Consider the following 18,442-nt stretch of genomic DNA (forward strand, 5'->3'; position numbering starts at 1 on the left):
CGCAGTTCCCCCTCCTCCACAGGTATTGACCAGGTAGGCTTAAATCCTACCTACACGGTCGAATTCTCTGAGCTCCCAACTGAATCACAAGCTGTAACTTGCTCCCGATTCAAATGACCACTCTGAAAAGAAGTCCTGCCTTTTAAAGTGCGCGCTCGACGCTGACATCACTCGCGCCTGCGCAGTTCCCCCTCCTCCACAGGTATTGACCAGGTAGGCTTAAATCCTACCTACACGGACGAATTCTCTGAGCTCCCAGCTGAATCACAAGCTGTAACTTGCTCCCGATTCAAATGAATCGACAGCTATTTTAATAGTATTGCCAAAAAAAGACAGATCTTTTAAAACTAACATCATATAGACCTATTCATTTGTTGAACACAGATTATAAAATAATAGCAAAGATTTTATCTAACAGATTATCTAAATACTTACCAAAATTAATACACATGGACCAAACAGGATTTATTAAAAATAGACAATCGGCAGATAATGTAACTCGGTTACTTAGCATAATTCATTTGGCACAAAAGAGGGAAGAAATGAGTGTAGCAGTTGCTTTGGATGCAGAAAAAGCATTTGATAGATTGGAATGGGATTTTTTATTTAAGGTATTGGAAAAATATGGATTAGGAGTATCTTTTATAAAGTGGATTAAAACCTTAAATACTAACCCCCAAAGCTAAAGTGGTGACAAATGGCCAAATTTCAACATCATTTCAGTTAACAAGGTCAACTAGACAAGGTTGTCCATTATCACCTGCTTTATTTGTGTTGGCGATAGAACCATTAGCTGAATTAATTAGAACTGACTCAGATATTACGGGTTTCAGAGTTAATCAGGAGGAATATAAGATTAACTTATTTGCTGATGATGTTCTGATTTATCTAACTAACCCATTACAATCGTTGCGTAAATTATCTTCTAGATTGGAAGAATATGGGAAAACATCAGGGTACAAAATAAATTGGGATAAAAGTGAAATTCTATCTCTTACTAAAGGAGATTATGGTCAATGTTGATTAATAACTCAATTTAGATGGCCGATAAATGGTATAAAGAATTTAGGTATAAGAGTTGATAATGACATAAAGAATTTATATAAATTAAATTATTTGCCATTATTGAAAAAAATTCAAGAGGATCTTGATAAATGGATGATGTTACCAATAACATTAATAGGTAGAGTCAATGCTGTAAAAATGAATATATTCCCTAGATTACAATATTTATTCCAAACATTACCAATACAATTACCACAGAAATTTTTTCAAGAGTTAAATAAATGGGTGAGGAAATTCCTTTGGAAAGGTAAGATGTCAAGAATATCGTTGGAAAAATTTTCATGGAAATTTGATGTAGGAGGGTTACAATTACCAAATTTTAAGAATTATTACAAAGCAAATCAACTTAGATTTATTGCATCTTTTTTTGATGAAGATAAACCGGCATGGATTAGAATAGAATTAGACAAAATAGGAGAAGATATACCAGAAGAGTTTATATATAAATGGGAAACCAAATGGATACGGGAAAAGAAAAAATCTCCTATATTAAAACATTTGATTGATTTATGAAATAAGATAAATGTTGATGATGAGATAAAGAAATCTTTATTAGCAAAGAGACCTTTAATTCAAAATAAACTTATCCCTTTTACAATGGATAATCAACTTTTATATAACTGGTTTCACAAAGGGATTAGATATATAGGAGACTGTTTTGAAGGAGGTATATTAATGTCATTTGACCAATTAAAGAATAAATATAAAATATCAAATAACACTCTTTTCTGTTATTTCCAATTAAGGGCTTATTTAAGAGATAAACTGGGTCAAACAATGTTATTGCCGAAACCTAATGAAATAGAAACTTTAGTTCATAAAAGAAAAATTTAAAAATTTATTTCTGGTATGTAGAATTTGATTCAAAAACAGGCAAGTAAACAAGGAATTCATAAGTCAAGACAAAAATGGGAAACTGATTTGAATATTAAAATTGATTAAACAAGTTGGTCAAGATTATGACTTGACAGTATGATAAATACAATAACTGACTAAGATTAGTACAATATAACTTTTTACATCAAATATATATTACACCACAAAAAATAAATAAATTAAACTCAAATTTATCTGATCAATGTTTTCGATGTATTCGATGTAATCAAGAAATTGATACTTTTTTACACTCTACTTGGTCTTATTCTAAAATTCAACCTTTTTGGACATATTTAAGAGTTTTATTGGAACAAATTATTGGAATACAACTTCCACACAATCCAATATTATTTTTACTAGGCGATATTGAAGGGATAAAATCAAAATCCAAATTGAATAAATACCAGAAAGAATTCATAAAAATTGCATTGGCGGTAGCCAAAAAGGCTATTGCAGTTACTTGGAAATCGGATTCATACTTAAGTATAGATCGTTGGAAGAATGAAATTTTTAGCTGCATTCCACTTGAAAAAATTACTTATAATTTAAGAAATAAATATGAAATATTTCTGAAAGTTTGGCGCACTTATTTACAAAAAATAGGATTAAATATATAGGATCTCCGAAGACAAAATTATTGGTTATCTGAGGAAAGAAATAAATATACATATTAAAGCTATTATGAACTCCATGGAGCATGTGGGGATCTTCCAAAATCCAGGCATTCTTTCCTTCTTTCTTTCTTTCTTTCTTTTTTCTTCTTTTTTTTCTATAGGGATATGTTAGAGGGAGGGGTTAAGGGGAGGGGGGAAGGGTTGATAATTTTCTTTTTTCTTTCTGTAACCTATTTGAAAATTCAATAAAAAAAATTTTTTTAAAAAGGAATAGTGGAGCAGAGTCAACATGCCAAATGGCCTAATTCTGCTCCTCTGTCTTATTTTCTTATAGTCTAAAGCCCATGAGTACGAAGCAGAAAGCCAGGGCAAAACTCACTGGAATAACCATGATGTTCCTTTCCATGAAGATCTTGTCAGCTTCTGGAGTTATTGGCCCATTAGCACCTTCGGCAATAATCTGCAAAGTAGATGTTTGGAATCATTCTAATATAAATAAGCCATTGCTCTCAGCTGCCATGACAGTCTCATTCTTCAGCATTATACAAACACTTCCATTCCTCAGATCACCAAGCTCTCCAATTCTGGTCCTTTGCACATTCTAGGTTTTGTCCCACAACATTAGTAATATTTTAATATCACATTCTCAGGATAGTAACAAGTGTTGAAATACACACGTCTTCCTTTTCCTCATTGATCATTAAATGGGCAAATGCTGAAAGAGCAGCAAAACAAGATCATAATGGGTAAGTTGGCTTTTAGTTGTTCTGATATTTTAATCACAGTAGGAGTTAAAATAACTGGACAAAAATACTACATTTTAAAATGGATGGCACCAGAGAAGATAGATCTCTCATATATTATACCATGTGTGGTGTATCAATGCCCAAAGCAAAATCAGAGGCAAAATATTCGAAACAGAAGTAGCACCTCCAATAAGGTCCTGATGAAGGGTTTCAGCCTGAAACATCCCCTCTGTAAATGCTGCCTGACTTGCTGAGTTCCTCCAGCATTTTGTATGTGTCTTTGTGCAGGTGCTGGAAACCCAATCTGTTGAGTTTATGCTTCTTATGACCTAACTGTGAAGCAGTCTAAATAGCTTCCATTTTTTAGGAATCTGAACCCAAACCCTAGAGAAGGTGCACAGATTAGCTGGAAAATGTGCCAAAGGCTCAAAATGAAAAAGACGGGCAAGTAGATCAACAAGCTTTAGGAATACATCTAAAAGAGAAAAATAAGACCTAAATAATTAAACAAGTTTGAGTAAAAAATTTAAACCATTGAGATACACCACAAAAAAAGGCCCTATCTGCCCTTCGAGCCGCACTACACAGCGATCCCTCAATTTAATTCTAGCCTAATCACAGGACAATTTACTATGACCAATGAACCCACTAGCTGGTACATCTTTGGAGTGTGTGAAGAAACCAGAACACCTTGCAGAAACCTACGTGGTCATGGGGAGAACATACAAACTCCTTACAGGCAGCAGTGGGATTTGCACCCTGGATACCTGTACTGTAAAGAGTTGTGCTAACCAGTACACTACTGCGCTGATCAAAGGCAAGATCAAAATAAAGAGCAAATAATTTAAATGAGTTATTTTCAATTTGTGACAAATCAGAACTGCAAAGTGATCACCATCAGAAACTCTACACAGCAGGATAAGCCATATTGGAAAAATAAGTGGTAGATAATTATAAATGTTAATGTAGGAGATTATAGCATGGATATTACAAAAGCTATGAAGCATGTTTTTAAAATGAGGACTAAATCCCATCTTGGTGGCCTCAACATCATTAATCCACGTAGGTCAAATGGTATTATGATTGGTTTATGATTAATCCCTTCTCAGTTGCAACTACCTGGTGTGAATTTATGAAATTCCAGAGATTTTTGATCAGTTTAATCCTATTAGTACAAATTAACTGCAAATTTATCAACTTATAAATGCTGTCATCTTTAAAACTAAGCAGTTGTAAGTTTTCCACTGGGATTTATTAATTTTTAAAAATGTTACTGCTTTACTTCTGAACATTGCAGGAATCAATTAAATGTTTCTGGCATTCCTATTGTTGATGGGATTCTGAATGCCGGGTTTTAATTCTGTAAATATAGAAACAAAATTCAATCTGCGATTATCATTGCTTTGTCACTACAGGTGGAAGAGACAGTGGCTCTAATCTCAGAATGAAGTTGCAAAGGGCCAATTATCAAGACAACAATCATAAATACATTCAATCACATTAATAATTAGTACACAGTGGCCTCTTTTTAGATACACTTGCGAGTTGTAGTGGTTGCCCGTCTATAATGTCTGACAATGACAGGAAATCTGTATGGGAGAGTTTTTTTTACATGGAAAAGCTATTGCACTGGAGCAGTTCCACTCTCTTGACCTCAGAAGTCCAGTTCCAGTGGTATGAACCAGTGTCACAAATGGGGTCTTCCTTGGTCGCAGTGGATGTCTGTGACTCCTCCTGTGCCTTGTCATGTGATTCGCTCTCCACAGAGCGTTCTGGTATGGCCTTCCTAGCCACTGGATCGCACTGTAGATCTCATCCGCCCAGTTCACCAGAACTGGATTTGCATTCTAGGACAAGCATGTCCCTATCTTAATGTGGTAGCAGTCCGCCAGCTACCCTAACCTGGTTAAGCCCACCTGTCAAAGCAGTGTCCCAGGATGTGGAATCAGTCACATGCAAACAGCTACTTGGAGCCATAGGTGACAGCCGAGTGCCTGGTGGGGACTAAAGGTGAGTAAGCTGTTACGAAATGAACACGACAAGCCCCTTCACCAGGCCACATGATTGATTGATTGGATATTTGCAGTAATTAGTACTTCTGGTGAAGGGTCTGCTTTAACTGGGACCAGAGATTTCTCCTCACCTTTGCTTTAACTTTCTGTGCGTTGAGTTTTGTTAGCTGCTTCTCACCGGCTGCAGGGATGAGAATGTCACATTCTGACTCCAAGATATTGCCGTCATATGGCCGAGCTTTGGGGAAGCCAACTATAGATCCATTTGCCTGCATACAGAACCAGACAAGATATTAAGGCCTCAAATCTTTTACACAATGCAGTTTACCGAAGGAGTATCGTGTAATTTCAGTGGCATGAGTTAAACTAATTTGTTTTTCAATCATGAAATCCAGGGGCTCAGCAGACTTAAAGTATACAATGAAAACCTTGATAAATTCATCTCATTTCCAGAAATCAGTTCCAGTATTTTCATTACGGAAAATTAACACTAGTGAATCAGTGTCGGTATAGAAAGCAACAGCTCCATATCCATTATATATCTACATTCATAGATTGCACAACAACTTCAGAGGCTGCTCCTGTAGCCAATAGTAAAAGCTTCATTTTCAGTAAAATTTATTTTGTTCAGGTTTTTAACACTTCATTGCATCCAGCATTAAATGAAAAAATTGTTATTTGGCTTTTACAAACAGGTACTGACAACAAAAAAAGAGAAAAATTAGAGCCTTTTGAAAATTACCACATCCCAAGTTCTATTCTGCATAAATTTCATATATACAAAACACACAAACATAGCAAAGGTTCATTTTATTGTCAAGGTATGCTTATACAATATTTGTCTTCTCCAGATAGCCATTAAATACAAAAAGACCATGGGTGTTGATGAAAGATGTTAACTACCCCCCCCCCACCAGACATAATAAAGAAACAAAGCTCGCAGACCCCAAAACCCTCACCTTGCCTGCAGCAAAAAACAGCCACAAAAAACAGTTGACAATCCTCTATATATACCAATCCCTGACACCCCTCACTTGCAGAAAAGAACAGCAACAGTAGCACCCCCAAATCCAAATAGTAGATGATGGAAATATAAACTAAAAGCAAAAACTGCAAGAAATAGATTAGTCAGCAACTATGGAGAGAGAAAAATAAGTTAATATTTCAGGCTAATGACCTGAAGGATCAGAATGGTCACTGACTATTTCTTTCCATAGATCTGTTGCCTGACCTGCTGAGCATCACAGAAGTGTTAGTAGATATTTACTTACCAGTTTGTAATCCTCTAATTCCTTGGGATCTATTCCATTCTCGTTCCAAATGGACCCATCCAACTCACCAACACCTATGCACTTTGCTCCATAGCGATGCAAGTACCTCATGGAGTGCATCCCTACATTACCAAATCCCTGCGCAATGACACAGAAACAGGAGTCACCATCATCAGTATTGATATTACCTGTTAAAATCTTCAAGAGCATTTAATGAGCTTCTTCAGAATGTTTCACTTGCTCTGAAAGTCCCCCATTCTTCACTATTTTTTGTTTTATCATCCAAATGACTTTTCTTGGAGAACAGTTTTTAAATTAGTATCCCAAAATGGTGTAGTTCATCTGATGCTTATGCAATTCTTTAATAGCTTGGATGAGATTAATAGTTAGTGGGAATAAAAAAAAACAAATGATATCTTCATAATTGCAGGACACTGAAGTCAACTAATAACCCACAACTTTCCTTCAGTAATCCTGCAGAACTAGGATTTGAAATGCAACCTTGTATAATGTAAACTTAATAACGGACAATTGAAATTCTCACTGAATTCAAGGTGCTAATAGGGAGAGAATCCTTTTCCTCCAGGTATATTATCAAGCCTTAGATTAGTCAAATACAAGTTCTGACTGCTAAAATGTTAAAAAAATATTTCCACAGGGAGAAATTTGTTTTTGCTTTTGTCATTTCAAAATTTGCATCTAGATTTAAGGGAATGAAAAATCTATCACCCAATATAGACAGGTCCACATCTTTGCTTCTCAGAACCTCAAGCTAATTTCTTGAAATTGAGAATCATGTTTACCATTGTATACTACCTTATTAGAAAACATTTTGCACTTGGATTCCAGTTTGCAATGACATACATGCTGTTGAGTTTTACAATTAACCTAGGAAGTGGGGATATCTTCAGAACAAAAAGGAGCTGCAAGTTTGGTTATTGAAATAATTTATACATAGTTTTTGAAGGCAGTGTAGATAGAAGGCAGAAACATAGAAAACCTACAGCACAATACAGACCCTTCAGCCCACAAAGTTGTGCTAAACATGTCCCTACCTTAGAAATTACTAGGCTTACCTATAGCTCTCTATTGTTCTAAGCTCCATGTACCTATTCAAAAGTCTCTCAAAAGACTCTATCGTATCCGCCTCCACCACCTTTGCTGACAGCCCATTCCACACACTCACCATTCTGAGGAAAAAAAATTTACCCCTGACATCTCCTCTGTACCTACTCCCCAGCACCTTAAACCTGTGTCCTTTTGTGGCAACCATTTCAGCCCTAGGGAAAAGCCTCTGACTATCCACAAGATCAATGCCTCTTACCATCTTATGCACCTCTATCAGGTCACCTCTCATCCTCCTTCACTCAAGAAGAAAAGGCCGAGTTCACTCAACTTATTCTCATAAGGCATGCTCCCCAATCCAGGCAACATCCTTGTAAATGTCCTCTGCACCCTTTCTATGGCTTCCACATCCTTCCTGTAGTGAGGCAACCAGAATTGAGCACAGTACTCCAAGTGGGGTCTGACCAGGGTCCTATATAGCTGTAACATTACCTCCCGGCTCCTAAATTCATTTCCATGATTGATGAAGGCCAATACACCGTATGCCTTCTTAACCAGAGAGTCAACCTGCGCAGCTGCTTTGAGCGTCCTATGGACTTGGACCCCAAGATCCCTCTGATCCTCCACATTGCCAAGAGTCTTGCTATTAATACTATATTCTGCCATCATATTTGACCAAGAATGAACCACTTCATACTTCTCTGGGTTGAACTCCATCTGCCACTTCTCAACTCAGTTTTGCATCCTATCAATGTCCCACTGTAACCTCTGACAGCCCTCTACACTATCCACACCACTTCCAACCTTTGTGTCATCAGCAAACTTACTAACCCATCCCTCCACTTCCTCATCCAGATCATTTATAAAAATCACGAAGAGTAAGGGTCCCAGAACAGATCGCTGAGGCACTCCACTAGTGACAGACCTCCATGCAGATTATGACCCGTCTACAACCACTCTTTGCCTTCTGTGGGCAAGCCAGTTCTGGATGCACAAAGCAATGTCCCCTTGGATCCCATGCCTCCTTACTTTCTCAATAATGGGGAACCTTATTGCTGAAATCCATATACACTATATCTACTGCTCTTCCTTTATCAATGTATTTAGTCACGTTCAATCAGGCTCGAAAGGCACGACCTGCCCTTGACAAAGCCATGCTGACTATTCCTAATCATATTATACCTCTCCAAATGTTCATAAATCCTGGCTCTCAGGATCTTCTCCATCAACATATTAATCACTGAGCTAAGACTCACTGGTCTGTAATTTCCTGGGCTATCTCTACTCCCTTTCTTGAATAAGGGAACAACACCTGCAACCCACCAATCCTCCAGAACCTCTCACGTCCCCGTTGATGATGCAAAGATCATCACCAGAGGCTCAGCAATCTCTCCCCTCGCCTCCCACAGCAGCCTGGGGTACATCACATCTGGTCCTGGCGACTTATCCAACTTGATGCTTTCTAAAAGCTCCAGCACATCCTCATTCTTAATATCCATCTGCTCAAGCTTTTCAGTCTGCTGCAAGTCATTACTAAAATCACCAAGATCCTTTTCCATAGTGAATACTGAAGTAAAGTATTCATTAAGTACCTCTATTTTTCCCTCCGGTTCCATACACACTTTCCCACTGTCAAACTTGATTGGTCCTATTCTTTCACGTCTTATCCTTTTGCTCTTCACATACTTGTAGAATGCCTTGGGGTTTTCCTTAATCCTGCCCGCCAAGGCCTTCTCATGGCCCCTTCTGGCTCTCCTAATTTCCTTCTTAAGGTCCTTCCTAATAACCCAATAATCTTATAGATCTCTAATATTACCTAGCTCTCTGAACCTTTTGTAAGCTTTATTTTTCTTTTTGACTAGATTTATTACAGCTTTTCTACACCACAGTTCCTGTACCCTACCATAATCTACATCTCATTTGAACGTACCTATGCAGAACTCCTCACAAATATTCCCTGAACATTTGCCACATTTCTTCCGTACTTTTCCCTGAGAACAATTTATGCTTTCAAGTTCCTGCCTGATAGCTTCATAATTCTCCTTACTCTAATTAAACACTTTTCTAACTTGTCTGTTCCTAACTCTCTCCAATGCTATTGTAAAGGAGATAGAATTATGATCACTATCTCCAAAATACTCTCCCACAGAAATATGACACCTGACCGGATCCATTTCCCAATACCAAATCAAGTACAGCCTCTCCTCTAGGAGGCTTATCTACATACTTTCTCAAGAAACCTTCCTGAACACACCTAACAAACTCCACCCCATCTAAACCCCTCACTCTAGGGAGATGCCAATCAATATTTGTGAAATAAAAATCTCCCATCACAACAACTGCTATTATTACACCTTTCAAGGATCTATTTCCCTATCTGCTCCTCGATATCCCTGTTACTATTGGGCAGCCTGTAACAAAAACACCCAGTAAAGTTATTGACCCCTTCCTGTTCCTAACCTCCACCCACAGAGACTCCATTGACAATCTCTCCATAGCGTCCACCTTTTCTGCAGCAGTGACACTATCTCTGATCAACAGTACCACACCCCCACCTCTTTTGCCTCCCTCCCTGTCCCTTCTGAAACATCTAAAACCCGGCACTTGAAGTAGCCATTCCTGTCCCTGAGCCATCCAAGTCTCTGTAATGGCCACTTCATCAAATCTCCAAGTACTGATCCACGCTCTAAACTCTTGTGCTTTGTTCACAACGCTCCTTGCATTAAGATTGACACATCTCAAACCTTCAGTCTGAGCACATCCCTTCTCTATCACCTGGCTATCCTCCCTCTTGCACCGTCTACAAGCTTTCTCTATTTGTGAGCCAACCTTCCTAGTCTCTTCTGTTCGGTTCCCACCCCGCAACAATTCTAGTTTAAACTCTCCCCGGTAGCCTTAGCAAACCTTCCTGCCAAAATATTGGTCCTCTGGGATTCAAGTGCAACCTGTCCTTTTTGTACAGGTCACACCTGCTCCAATAGAGGTCCCAAATGATCTAGAAACCTGAATCCCTGCCCCCTGCTCCAATCCCTCAGCCACGCATTTATCCTCCACCTTATTCTATTCCTATTGTCTGGCACAGGCAGTAATCCCAAGATTACTACCTTTGTGGTCCTGCTTCTCAACTTCCTTCCTAATTCCCTGTAGTCTTTTTTCAGGACCTCTTCCCTTTTCCTACCTATGTCATTGGTACCAATATGTACCACGACCTCAGGCTGTTCTCCCTCCCACCGCAGGATATCTTGGACGCGATCTGAAACATCCCGGACCCTGGCACCTGGGAGGCAAACTACCATCCGAGTTTCTTTCCTGCGTCCACAGAATCGCCTCTCTGATTTGTTGATGTAGGTCACTTGTTTTCAATGAATAAATATACCCTCTCTCAGTAAGGTCCAACAGGATGCTAGATTTTCAACAGACCAAAGTAAGGGCAGGCCAGGGAATGATAACAGAGAAGCACAAATATAGGGAAGGATACAAAACCAACTCAAAGGCACTGAACATGCCTCGGAGCTTAGTGTAGTCCACTGTCTGGATCAAACTGCCCCTCTAAACTTAGTCGCTGGAGAAGAATTGCGCTCATAAGAGAGGGAAACTGCAGAAGTCTGTAGCTGCAATAGGAGACAAAGTTCCTGGCTCCACAATCTCCAAGACCTTGTACATAAAGGATTTTTTAAATGGAAGATTGGCAAGGAAGAAGCCCTGGATAAAAAAAAAACATCCTAATCCATAAAGATTTTGCAAGACGTCACTTAGAAGATACTGTAAAGATGTGGAAGAGGATCTTGTGGTCAGATGAGACTAAAGTGGAATTTTTTGGCCTCAACATTAAGCGATATGTGTAGCATAATATCTAATACTGTGCATCAGCCAGTTATCACCATCTCTACTGTACAGTGGAATGAGCATATTGATATTGGGATGCTTTTTAGCAGCAGGGACTAGAAATCTGGTCAGGATTGGTGGGAAGATGAATGCTGCTAAATACAGAGATCCTGGATTAAAAAACCTGCTAGCCTCTGCCAGTAAGCTTAAACTAGAGTGGAAGTTTGTCTTTGAGCAGGACAGTAACTCAAAGCACACTGCCACAGTGTGGATTCAAATGTCCTTGAGTGGTCCAGTCAGAGTTCTGACCTTAACCTCATTGAATATCCCTGGCAAGACCTCAAGACTGCTGTCCCAACTAACCTGGCACAGCCTGAGCAATTCCACAAGGAGGAATGGACAAATTTTGTTCCATCACATTGTGTAAAGCTGATAGAGAATTATCTAAAGACTGCAATAGCTGCAAGAGGTGGTTCGACTAAGTACTGACAAATGGGGATGAATACTTTTGAACTGCTGACATTTGTTTTGAATTTTTAGTTCTTCATGCTTTACAATTTTCCCTTTGTTTTGGGGTCTACTGTGAAAAATGGAGCACGCTATTCACAAATAAAAATTGCACTACTTACTTACGTATGTGAGCAAAGGGTTGAGGGCTGAACACTTTTAAAAAGCATTGCACATCCATGGAAGATATTGAATGTAGAAGTCAGAGTGAAATCAATTACAAATATTTCCTCCACATGGTTAAAGGGTCATGCCCAAAGGGTATTAATATAGACATAGCAGAATTGAATAAGGTAAAGCATTGTTCAGTATCCACTACAAACCTGAATGACGAAAGTTTTGTCTCCAAAGCCTGGGGTCATTCCAAGGACACTCATGTAAGATGCTTCATTAATAAAGTTCTCAATCCCATGGAATACTCCACGTCCTGTAGCTGAAATTCGCCCATGGATGCCACCTTGGCTGATGGGTTTACCAGTCACACAGGCATGAGCATTTATATCCTGCCACAGAAAATTGTTAATACAAACTTAAAAACACATACAATACAGTTGGGTCCACATAGAGAAACTTCTCTCTGTTGCTGAAAATTCCTGCAGCTAGCATCTTCCTAATGCCCTTCAACTTCAGGAGCCAAATCCAATAAAAGGTTATTTGAGTTTATGCCCCTTCTCAGTCAGCCTTCATCAAGTACTTCCTGACCTCATTCCTCAGTAATAACACACCACAACACTCTCACTGATAACTGACACCCCAGAGTGCCAAAACACTAGTTGAAACTGCAGGTAAGTTATAGGCAAATACAAACATATCCCATGACAAATACTGGACAGCTAGATTAGTTTTCACACAGAGTCTACGGATAAAGAGACTTTGCTGGACACACTGATCTGGTTAATCATCAATCACTAAATGACTGGTTGCCAACTTGTGCAGCAACATGAAACTGATATCCAAAAAAAATTGGCCCTGCACCACATGCAGCTCACGATGCTTTCTTGGCAAATTAATAAATTATGTTTGACAATAATTTCATGGCTACAGGAGATCCAGTTCAGCTTTAGGCATTTTGTGCTTACATATCAGCAATGGAAGCAGGAATATTATATATCTGAAAACAAGGTAGAATATTTCCTTTTGCATTAAAAGTCGTTATTCCTTAAGTTCCTCAAAGACTTAAATCTTCATTTAATACCCAAAATGGTATCACTAAAATAACAGGTTGCATGATAGCTCTACCACACTACAATCAATTTCTCCAGTATTAAATTTATGTATCAAAACATTTCACTTGTGTGCACACTAAATTATTTGGCTCACTCTCTCTGTGTGCTACCAAGTGTTACTAACATTTTGTTTTTGCTTCAGATTCCCAGCATGTCAGTTGCTGTTTTCAATTCCTGACTTGATACAACCCAATTTTGCACCACAGATACAGCCTAACTTGCTAAGCTTTCCCACAATTCTTATGCTGTATTTCCAGCAACTTTTGTACTGTGTCTCAGTTAGAGCATTTGAGTCTTCCTCTATTCTATTTACAGCCCCAGTCTAGTTAGTTATAACAAGATTCTTTGCCTTCTGACACCTACCAGTTAACCTAAGTAACAAGCAGTTTTAGAAGTAATAAAGAATTTGATATGAGAAAATATTTTTCTATATAGAACATATGCATCAGTCATAATGGGAAATGCACCAAGGTATTCTTTTAAAGAATGCAAATTTACCAAATTAAAATTTCATGTTAACGCGTGATTTTAAAGGATACGAACAAATTGAATTAAATCATGGATGAGCAATTTTGTTGTTGAATAGCTAAACTGGCTTGAAAGGCTGAATTATCAGCTCCTGTTTCTAACAAGCCTTTTTCTTACCTCTGGAATGGCCAGCTTCTAATTTTGTCCATTTGCTTCAATTTTCAGTGGTTAAATATTCTATTAGGCTCTTTCCGTACCACCATAAAATGCCATTTTTCCAAATGCCAAATCATACTTGGTACGTAATCTTACCTCATAACCCAGACTTTGCAACAGAAATATTCCAGCAAATCTTTATTCTTTCCTTCAGAACCAATACATTCCTTGGGTGTAATGGACCATCAGTAAATAATGGCAGCTGAATATTTGGGACAACTCAAAGGACAAAAGCTAAATTGAGAAAATAGCCAGGGTTTCCTTTATTTATTTGGGACACTACTTGTTTAACTGGGACAGAAGACTGTTGGTGAACAGTTCTTAACTAGTGTCAGTTGCATGCACTAGCATGGCCATTAGACACTACATTGTGCTTGGAGCATTCAGTTTTATAAAAAGGCATTAGTTGCATGTGCCTGTGTTCCAAAAGCAGTGATTTGTTACTGATAGTTGGCGAGAAATAAGCAGCAAGACAATTCAAAACTGCTTTGCTCACTACAGGTTAGAACATCAGGCTTGGAGATGCCAAAGATAGCCAGAAGTGAAAATGAAATGATTTCATCACTTCAAGTTAAGGATTTGAAGGTATTGACAATCATCTTGAATGTTACAATGAATATGAAGATTTGGAGGATGCAATCTTCTACAGAATTGTATGAAGGCAGTCCTTTATATATATTCGGTCTCTGCTGATTTTGTTCATTTACAGTCAAAAGAACACAGCAATATAGCAATATGCACTGGATGAATTACTCCAGTGGAGTAATTAAGGACCTAATACACAGTTTTATAGTACTGTTGTAGTATTGCTAGTGTTCTACTTTGTTTTTATACTTCATTTAAATGCATAATTTGCTACTCAGTTAAATTGTAGTTTGCCTTTTTTATACCTTTTGACTACATCCATAAATCAACTAATTGGAGCAGCAGCTTAATTGAGCCAAAATGTACCGGTCCCAATTAACTGGAATCCACTGTAATATGCAATACTCTGTTTTTACATGGCTGAAGTAATTAGCCTTTAACTACCTGACCTCTACAATTTGATTGGTGATCAGAAGCTCCCAAATTGCTTTGAACACTAGAAGTTGGGAGCAGCATGGCATTTTGTATTTTGACTCCAGCATCCAGTACTGCCCCTAGATCCTCTATCTTCTAAGTCTATCATTTGACACGTAGAAGAGAAAGTTGATAAAAGTAGAGAATTCCAGCTATTCATAATCTCAGTGAATATCCTGTGCTACATGTCTGACCCCTAATTTTAGCCTTCCTTACTAGGGGAAACTTTTGTTGCACCTGTCCCAAGAGGAGCCTCAAGAATGTGTTTCAGTGAAATCACTTCTTATTCTTCTGGACTCTAGGAATGCAGGCATAACTTTTTTGCCTTCTTTCACTAATCCCTTTATTCCAGCCATCAGGCTTGCAAACATCAGTTGTACCTCACCCAAGGCAAAAGTGTTCATTTAGGTAGATGTATCACAGCAGAATTTAGATATGATTTCATCAACTCTACTTTCAAGAATAGTCAAGTAAAACATTCCAGTTGCATTATAATTACCAATTGCAAGCTAACATTTTGTAATATGCAAAGAAATTCAGACCTTTTTGAATGTCAGCATTTTCTTCTCTTGCAGTATAAATGAATTTCTTTCGATTTTAATATTGGTTTAAAACACTTCTTAGGAATCTGCCAGTTTTGCCCACCCATCATTAATCCATAATCATTATGCAACTATTAACTTTGTCCTGAGGAAACCTGGATATGTGGCTCATCATTGAGATCATTTTCACTAATACATATAGTGAACAGGTGCAACTAGCTTTAGTTTTACTTATTCCAACCAAATCTCACTCCTCACCTCAGGATATAGGCATCACTGGTAAGGAGGGGATTTATTAACCTTGAATTGCTCAGCTATTCTCTTGAATGATTACTGTTCTTCAGATGGAAACGCTTCTGGGAAGGGCATTCCAGGACCTAGCTTATTGATTGTAGTGGACGTTGCAATGATAATACCTTTGAATATCAAGAGTGGTTGGAAAATTATTACTGATGGATATTGCCTGACTCATGATGCTAATATTATTTTCCTCTGAACAGCCCCATGCCCAAGTGTTGTCTAAGTCTTGCAGCATGGACATTTTTATTTGCTGAGATGAGAATGAAACATAACATTGTATAATCATTAGCAGTCATCTCCACTTCAGACCTTCTGAAAGAAGATTCACTGATGAAGCAATAGATGGTTTGCACAGAACACTACCCTGAGGAACCTCTGGAGTGAGGTCCTAAGCCAAGACTTAGCAACTTCCAATTACAACATCTCCTTTTGTGTGAGGTATGCCTTCAACCACTGGAGTGTTAACTCATCTGCAATACTGTCAGAGCCAAATGTATTCAGACTAAGGGTACTGAAGATCAATCTCATCAATGGGTGAAGCTCAGGATTTGGAATTTTTTCCCACTTAGCTTTGGTAAGGCACTGTACAAATAGGTAAGCGGGATAGGAACTGCATATATACCATATGCAGATTAAGGCTATGGTTTTAACTGTTTGAAATGTTAAACATGTATACATCATGAGACACACTCAGTATTAGGAAAATAGAAGCTGCCAATCTGGACTTAAGTTTCTGCCAGTATCCTCATCAAGTAACAGGCTCCCAGATATATTGCACATCCAGCTAATGAACAATCGTGGGAGGACAGAGAATCACCAGCTATAGGCAAACAGAACTTGTATATCAAAGGGGGAAAAAAAATCATGTTGAAGAACTACTTGGAGAACATAAAAATACTAATCTCAGTGCTAGAATTGGAAGAGCTACTGTAATAAGGATCTTTGGAAAACATGTAAAGTCCACATGCTGTTCCTTTCCCTGATCTTTTTCAAATGTTTAGTAACAAACACTTAAAATCTTATAGATTCTGCTTATGCTTCTGGTTCTGGCTGAGATTACCATTCCCTAAAAAGAACCTTCCTGGGCATTCATTTTGGTGTTTTGGAGATAAAATTACTACAAAAATGAATTATTCAGTCATGGGTGTCCAGTTAAATTTCAGGTCAATGGCAACTAGAGATATTGATAGTGGAATGCCAGACATATGATCAGGCTCTTTTGCTGTCCCACCAGGCACTTTGGTTGTTACATTTCAGCCCAAAATGTATGAATGCTGGATTCAGTTTCAACGGAATTTAAAATCTTTATTTAGTCAAAGGAAGTAACAACAAATGAGTAAAAAAATGAATTTGAGAGCATTAAATTCTTTTAAAATTAATGCACTTTTAATCAACAGCCAGATACCAGTACAATATTCTACTAACATCCTTTGCCACTTCTATGCCCTTTTGCTCACCTTATGCCCTGCAATTTCTTGGCTGATGAGATATTCAAATCCAGAATCTGGAAGTCAGAATTAGCCTGTTGTAAAATCCATATTCACTTTCAATAAATAACCTAGTCTTGAATAAAGACTTCTAATATTTCATCTAATGATTTCACGCAGAAGCAAAAAGATCTTATCCATTCACTTTCCTTGTCCACTCACCTGGTGTCCCATTGTTGTGGCGAAAGTATCAGCAATCCAAGACATCTCTCGCTCACCTGTGCTCATGTCAGGGGCTGGCACGTCAATACCAGGTCCTAAGAGGGCAAACAAAAGCTTTGACCTTCCAAGAATCACTAAATCTACAGTAAAACATTGGAACAAATTAAAAATAGAAACTTTAACTGCACACAACAGAACCCAGTTCTGCACCTTCTATGGGCTACCTCCTCAAGTTATTTTTCTGTCCATGAGAAACACTGCTCTCATACATTTTGGTAATGGACAAACTTGCCAGAGTAGCACAGAATTCCAACATTCTCAAAGTGACATAATTAGTCACACCTCATGATGGGTCAAAAGTGTCTTGCAACTAGAAAAAGACATCATGCAGTCTGAGCTGGATTCAGCCGGTATGAAAATTACAGACTTTTAATCAGACTTTTCTCATATTTAATAAGCTGTTGTCAATTTTGAAATGTCCAAAAGATAGAACAATTTTTTTTTAAAGAATGCATATGTGCAAGATTCAGTTCATCAAACAACCTACATAGTAACTGCTGTGAACATTTTTCAAGATATGGGTATCACCAGCAAGGCCAGTAGTTCATGTTCAAACCTAACTACCACTGAGATGGTATCAAATCACACAGAAACATAGAAAACCTACAGCACAATACAGGCCCTTTGGGCAACAATGTTGTGCTTAACATGAACTTACTTTAGAAAATACCTAGGGTTACCCATAGCCCCCTATTTTTCTAAGCTCCATGTTCCCATCAAGGAGTCTCTTAAAAGACCCTATCATATCTGCTTCCACCACCATTGCTGGTAGCCCATTCTATGCACTCACCACTCTGTGTAAAAATGTTACCCCTGACATCTCCTCTGTATCTACTTCTAAGCACCTTAAAACTGTGCCCTCTCGTGTTAGCCATTTCAGCTCTAGGAAATAGCCTCTGACTATCCACACGATCAATGCCTCTCATCATCTTATACACCTC

General features: G+C 38.2%; 1 protein-coding gene across 1 annotated transcript in view; it reads right to left on the reverse strand.

Annotated features, from left to right (window-relative positions):
- glud1a (glutamate dehydrogenase 1a) overlaps window positions 1–18,442 on the reverse strand; it is a 112,428-nt gene that overhangs the window by 19,160 nt on the left and 74,826 nt on the right. Inside the window, exons 5-9 of the mRNA XM_059946324.1 lie at window positions 17,442–17,536; window positions 12,305–12,484; window positions 6,585–6,722; window positions 5,445–5,582; window positions 2,935–3,015 (exon numbers count right to left, since the gene is read on the reverse strand). Coding sequence (XP_059802307.1) covers window positions 2,935–3,015; window positions 5,445–5,582; window positions 6,585–6,722; window positions 12,305–12,484; window positions 17,442–17,536 — 632 coding nt within the window. The remainder of the gene's footprint in view (window positions 1–2,934; window positions 3,016–5,444; window positions 5,583–6,584; window positions 6,723–12,304; window positions 12,485–17,441; window positions 17,537–18,442) is intronic.

The sequence above is a fragment of the Hypanus sabinus genome, chromosome 21, assembly GCF_030144855.1.
Source record: "Hypanus sabinus isolate sHypSab1 chromosome 21, sHypSab1.hap1, whole genome shotgun sequence".
Taxonomy (NCBI): domain Eukaryota; kingdom Metazoa; phylum Chordata; class Chondrichthyes; order Myliobatiformes; family Dasyatidae; genus Hypanus; species Hypanus sabinus.